General features: G+C 28.4%; 1 protein-coding gene across 1 annotated transcript; it reads left to right on the top strand.

Moving 5' to 3' along the window:
- Positions 1–3,417: 3,417 nt before the first annotated feature.
- On the top strand, positions 3,418–5,867 carry LOC108328415 (GDSL esterase/lipase WDL1-like). The gene is made up of 6 exons (XM_017562281.2): positions 3,418–3,618; positions 4,027–4,104; positions 4,684–4,824; positions 4,976–5,052; positions 5,184–5,327; positions 5,437–5,867. Exons 1-6 carry the CDS (start codon positions 3,508–3,510, stop codon positions 5,651–5,653), a joined length of 768 nt encoding a protein of 255 aa, XP_017417770.1. The 5' UTR covers positions 3,418–3,507; the 3' UTR covers positions 5,654–5,867.
- Positions 5,868–7,008: the final 1,141 nt, after the last annotated feature.

A 7,008-nucleotide genomic window follows, 5' to 3' on the forward strand; every position in this document is an offset into this window, starting at 1 on the left:
TTTTAGATAACATCATGTTAAGGGTTTTTTATTAATTGTTGTGAAAAATAACGTTGAATTTAGAATATATAAATAAATGTATATAAGCTAATTTTGTAAGATTTAATTAAATTTAAAATTTACTTTTTAATATAAATCAAGTTACATTCTAACGAGATTTATATTGATTAAATATATTATTTTATTTGTTATCACGGAGTTTATCTAATAATATTTAGTCTCATGAGAATTAGACTTAAAGTGAATTCAATTTTTAATTGATAACGTAATATATTTTAGACAAATATAGATGGTTGATTATAAATTTATTTTAAATTTGTTTTTTAAATTTACTTAAGACTAAAAAAGTGATATTATCATGTATAGCTAGATTCTAAAGTTTTAGATATTTAATTTTTTTTATTAATTTTATAAAGTTGTGAATACTCTCATACAATAAATAATTTATTAATTTTTACAATGTCTTATACGTAAATATCTAAATTAATTCTGAAAAATGCGTGCATTTCCAGAAGTTTTCAAAACTGTTATTTATTTAGATATAATGTTTTTTTATTTAATCTACACAAACTTTTTTGTAGTTGTTATAGAAAGATTTAGGTTTAATCATTTCACTTGACACATAGCATAGTATGAATTTGACATCTGAATTTTTTTTTTACTTTTTAAAAACTAAAAATAAAAAATAAAAATGAAATAATTAAAAAATTATTTTAAAAAATTCAAAACATTAAAAAGTAATACATGATACATCTTTAACCGTATTAGTATAGAACTGATATTTAATTACTTAAAACCTCAATTCAGAGATGAAATATCTATTTAAAAAAATCACCAAAAATAAGAATTATGTTAAACAAAAACTTAAAAGCAAGATAAATTTTTAAACGCGGTTTATACAAATTTTATTTTTCAAAAACTAATTTGGTACTCATTTAACTTTTCTATATTTGTCTTCTTTATTAGATTTGACGGTCCAAAGCTAGGAGATATGCATGCTTGAGTGTTTCCTTAGATGAATGGTGCGGAAATGTGGTGGTAAATGGTCCAAGGATGATGATCTAAATTTCTACACTACTCTTCAATCCATGCTCCATGATGATTCCAAAAGTTGCCTACAAGGTAAAGTTGATGTTATCTTTATGAATAGCTTTCACTCTTTTAAAATTGTTTAACTATGACTAGGAGATTTGCCATCCAGTATTGTATTTATCATTCATTAAACAAAAAGAATTATTTATTGATAACTTACTTTTCTAACTCTCACGTGTTAGAAGAATATAATTAAGAATGTCCATTTGTCATCTTAATTATTGGTTAGGCGAGAGATAGAAAAAAAATGAGAAAAATGTGGTGACGTGTGAATACAAAGAATTAGGAATTGCAACATAAAAAGAACGTAAAATCATATTAGTGAGTTAAAAAAATAACTGATTCATGAAGCTTTTTTGGTTTATTAAAGAAGAAAAAGTCATTGTAGATTAGAAGCTTCAAATGAACTTGATTAAAATATTTAAGCACTTTAATAAAGCATTTTAATATGTGCCTTGGCTTGTTCACTCACATTTTAGACCTGTCAATATCATTGATTTCGTAAAAATAATTTTTTTATTCGACATAAGTAGTCCTCTCTTTTTGGCACAGTTTGATATGTTTAAAATTGAGTAATATATATATATATATATATATATATATATATATATATATATATATATATATATATATATATATATATATATATATATCCACTCAGGTTTTTAAATAAGAAATATCACTTCAAGTAGTAATATATTAATATTTTATTCTAAAATGAGGTTAAGCAGCAAGGCATGCAATTACTTTTAGATTTCATAGACATTTTTAAAAGAAAAAAGTTAATTCTTTTTTTTATTTTATAATGACTTTATATGCAAATAGAAAATTATGTAAAATATATTTTAATTACAAACACAATAATTCATGTTTTTTAATATTATTATTGTTCTATTATTAATAATGATAAAATCCAACGCACACGTGATATGGCTACATCAGCAAGGTAACTAGCACATTTTAAAAGAGAATTAATTATATTTGTTAGAACGGTATCTTATGCCCAATTATTGCATCCAAATAATTGGTCTTCTCTTTTCTTATTTTGAATTAAAATATATAGACTACTTTAGCATTTGAATTATACCAAATCAGTATTTATTTTTTATACCTAAATTTTAAGATAAATAAACTATTTAAATATATAAAATATGTATTATAATTAATAATTGTAACAAATAAATATTTTTGGCAATTGTAACAAATAAATATTTTTGGGCGTTTAAATTTATTTATATTTATGATATTGTTTTAGATTATTAATACTTCTGTAAAGCAAAAATTGAAATTTCAGTTAACCTTAAGAATCTTAAAGTAAAAGATTAAAAAACGATGTGATAAAAAAAGCCCCATGAATATTATGATCAAAGTTGAAAATTTTCTCGTGAAAGAATCATGTTTGAACCATTTTTTTAATATAATTGTAATATAAGAGAGAGGTAGGAGAGAGGACGAGGAACGTTACTTCAATAAGTTTATAAGAACACGTAAACAATCAAGGTGAGAATCACACCACAAAGCTATTATTAAAATTAAAAACAAAAAAAAAGTATTTCACTTTAATTGAAATAAATAATATTTCATGGAGATAAAACGTTGTAATATGTTCTCTCTAAGGTACTAAAAGTCCAAAGTAGACGTGGATATAACATGAAATGTTAAATAAAGTCGAATATGTCAAAAAAAATGTAATATTTTAAAATTATTAGTATAATTTCTATAAATTATTAAGCACACTATTGTTGACTTTGCAATATTTTAAAAATTATATTCAAAACGATTTCTAGTTAATTTATAGTACCATAACTTTTATACTTGTCTAAACATTAAAACTTAATATCTTTAGGGTTTAGTTTTGTAAATTAATAGTTAAATTTTTTTTAAATTACTAAAGTTGACTAAATATTATTTTTGAAATAATTATTATAAAATAAGCAATTTTAATATATACATTTTAGAAATCATTATACTATTTTTTGTTTTTGTTCGAGTTTTTAATGTTTTTTATTCTTATGAATTCTTTAAATAATATTCTTAAAAGTCGTGATTCATGGATCTTTTGAATAATTAAATTAATAAGATCTTTATTTTATAGAAAATAATAATTAAATACATAAGAAAAAGATAGAAATAATTGATTTCACTTATACTGGATTGAAATGGATGATAAGAAAGTGCAACTTGAGGATAAAACAAAAGACAAATGACAGGTGCGCATTAAGGTATCCATGTAACGTGGCGGGGACAAGTAGAGAGAGAGAGAGAAAAGGAACAAGAATATTCAGAATTATTCCTGCTCTATAAATTCCTCATCCCAATGTCGTAGGAGGAGTGTGTAGTGTTTCTTGTTTGAGACTGAGGGTAGACAAAAAGGGAGAGAAACATAAATTATTTAGTTTCTCATTCTTTTCATTCATGGCAGGCCCATTGAGACCTCAGATTGTGTTATTTGGTTCTTCCATAATTCAAATGAGCTTCGACAATGGTGGTTGGGGTGCCATTCTAGCTAACTTGTACGCCAGAAAGGTCCTTCTTTAATTCTCTTTCTCCTTCATATATACTTCCATGCCAGAAAACTCCATATTTTCCAACTCTACTTTATTATGTTTTTCACACCATAGCTTTTTTCTCCTTCTTGAACAAGCCACACCACTGATCAATATACCCCACAATTTTGTAATCATTTTGGTCAGTTTTTCACCTCAATGTAAAGTAATTCATGTTCAGAAGACTCGTGACACTTGTCTATAAAACTGGGAAATGTTTAATTACTGTGATGAGGTCATGATGTGATACTGATCGATCGTATGTATCATGAATGACTTTTATTAAATATACACACATACCATACGTAGGTATCTGTATGTATATACTTTTTTGTCATTATCGATGGTGAATGAATCTCAATTAAAGAATGTTGATATGGTGGCTCAGGCGGATATCGTCTTGCGTGGATACTCAGGTTGGAATTCAAGAAGGGCTTTGGAAGTTATGGATGAAATTTTTCCTAAGGTACTGCCAAAACGCCATGTTCACTTCAATGCCTAATCAGACGATTCTCTCCTTTGAATAATTTTTCTTTTCAATATATATATATATATATATATATATACATATACATATATATTCTCTGTGCCATTCCTCAATGGCATGCAACATCTCTCTTCACATGATCTGAGGAAGGTTGGATCCAAACTTTTTTTATATATAAAGACGTGTGAAGTTAAAATTTGGAAGATTGATAGTGTTTTTTGTTTTTGATAAATAATTAATTTTTATATGTGGTCCTTAGTATTTAGAATACGAGATTTAATATAGTATAAATTGTTTGCTGTACTTTTAGCTTTATGTAATAAGAGAAGAGAAACAATAAGGAAAGAAAATAAGAGAGAGGGGGAGAGGAAAGAAGGATAACAACGAGAGGAGAGTCAAAGCAAACAAAATAGAAGGTTTTCATTTTCAAAAAAGCTCATTCACATATTTATTGAAAGTAAAAAATGATAATTACTTAATTTTTTAAGATATTTTAATAAAAACGTGTTTGATTTAGTTTTTCCTTTTAATGAGCCTTTGTTATTTTGTTGAACATAGGATGCTAGTGTACAACCATCATTGGTGATTGTATACTTTGGTGGTAATGATTCTATCGATCCTCACCCATCTGGCCTTGGTCCTCATGTGCCCCTCCAAGAATATGTTGAAAACATGAGGAAGATTGCTAATCATTTAAAGGTAATAACTTAATCTACCACATCAAACATTAATTAGAAACATCTTGAGAATAAAAAAAATGTTACATATCTTACAAAACATATTACTTTTGTATTTACTTGTAATATTTGGTGGTGGAACGTTTGACACGAATCAAAATATGTTTTGTCAGAGTCTTTCGGATCACATTCGTGTCATATTTCTCACCTCTCCTCCGATTAATGAAGAACAGCTTCGCAGAAAGCTCAGGTACATGATGGTGACACTCGAACATACATGTTGAAGTATAAAATCCACACACTTCGTTTTTCTTCTTCACATAAAGTGATTGTCTATACCCCACATGTTTTGTAATGAATCTTTGGGTGCACTGAATGCAGTGCAACGCAATCAGGAAGGAGCAACGAGTCATGTGGAGTATATGCAAACGCATTAATGGAGCTTTGTGAGGAAATGAATTTGAAGGCTATTAATCTCTGGTCTGCAATTCAGGCCAGGGAAGATTGGTTAGACGTTAGCTTTACGTAAGTATATTATATATATTCTCTCAGTTTTTTTCTTTTTCATTATTTCATTTGGTCACACAGAACTCAGGAAATATAATTTGTGTGTGGATTATTAAATGTTGGTTAGGGATGGAGTTCATCTGTCAGCTGAAGGAAGCAAGGTGGTGGTGAAGGAAATATTAAGGATTCTCAGGGAAGCAGATTGGAAAACCAGTTTGCATTGGATGTCAATGCCAACAGAATATGCAGAAGATTCACCATATTATCCTCCCACTCCTGATGGAACTAAAACCATAAATGTTTCTCACATTGTCTCCCGAAGGTGTTTGCAGTGGGATATATAACATATACAACTATATATATATATATATATATATATATATATATGTTATGTGTTTATTTTTCATGGAAGAGGCTCATGATGTGTTGTGTAAGTGGAGCCATTGAAAGTGATATCTGCCTACCCTGTACTTTGTGTGAGCGTTTTTACTATTCTATTGTAGTTTTCGTTCTGTAAATGTGTTTTTATTGTATTAATCAATTTAAAATTCCACTCAATTTCCTTCTGGTTTGCAACTTCCAATCTCGTGCACAGTGTATTATTAGTCTCTCCCTTCTCGTTTTAATTTCTGATCGGTCTCAATTTTACTTTCAGTGTGTATCTGCATATGGTGATATAGAAATATTAAAAGTAAAATAAAAAATTTCGATCACTTTATTAGAATATAAAAAGATTATTATAATTTTAATATCTTTAAATACATTAACAATTTTTTTTAACAACAGAGTGTCACTATTTTATTTTATTGTTTGTATATTTGAAGGACTAGTCCCAAACTGACATAAGTTGTTTATAAAAAAAATTGTTAATTTTTAATCTTTAAAATACTTGAAAACCAGTTAAGAATCAACTGGGGAATGATGACTCTGTACTGTTAGATAGTTAACGCAGTTAGTTTGTTCTTTGACAGCTAGCGTCCTTTTCACAGTTGCAGGACCTAACACTGTCATGTGAGAAAGACCAATAATTACATATAATAATGCATTTTCTATGTTAAGCGTGATAAGTCTTTTTACATATCTAAATGTGCATGGACGACAGGATCATGCGGTGGGTAGAAAGACCCACTTGGTCACCTTGGAATACTCCGACTTCTCTTTTCCATGGTGTCATGGAGTTGGCAGTATAAGCTGTGGACCTTAAATACACATATATTTATTAATTCTTCGTAAAACAAAAATGTCATAATAATTTCACAAATTACTATCCTAGGAATTTAACTTTTCTCATTCAAAATAAAGTCATAATTTCTAATTCAAATAAAACATAATTCATTAGTGCAGAATTGACCTTTAACGTCACCCCATAGACGTCCGTTCACAAAAGCCTTAACGTAAATAATTGATCGGTGACATATCCGTAAATAAGTGAAACTGTAGATGTCTGTTGTGGAGGGGTCGGACGTCTATAATATTATACCCCTACCACAGACGTCTAAGAGGCTGGAACAATCACCTCTTCAACTCCCTCTGTCAGCCCTTAAACGTCAGTTGTGGAGGGGGTCAGACGTCTATAATATTATAGACGTCCGTCCCCCATATCGGACATTTAGGGTGCTCACAGGGTGGTTGAAGAATTAACTGTCTTCAGCTCCTTAGACGTCCGTGGTGGAGGGGGTCGGACGTCTATAATATTATA

This window comes from Vigna angularis, chromosome 2 (genome assembly GCF_016808095.1).
Source record: "Vigna angularis cultivar LongXiaoDou No.4 chromosome 2, ASM1680809v1, whole genome shotgun sequence".
Lineage (NCBI taxonomy): Eukaryota > Viridiplantae > Streptophyta > Magnoliopsida > Fabales > Fabaceae > Vigna > Vigna angularis.

Coding starts and splice junctions, on each gene's coding strand:
- LOC108328415 (XM_017562281.2), top strand. CDS start 3,508: ATGGCAGGCCCATTGAGACCTCAGATTGTGTTATTTGGTTCTTCCATA. Junction 4,105..4,683: donor TGGATGAAATTTTTCCTAAG/GTACTGCCAAAA, acceptor TGTTGAACATAG/GATGCTAGTGTACAACCATC. Junction 5,328..5,436: donor TGGTTAGACGTTAGCTTTAC/GTAAGTATATTA, acceptor AATGTTGGTTAG/GGATGGAGTTCATCTGTCAG.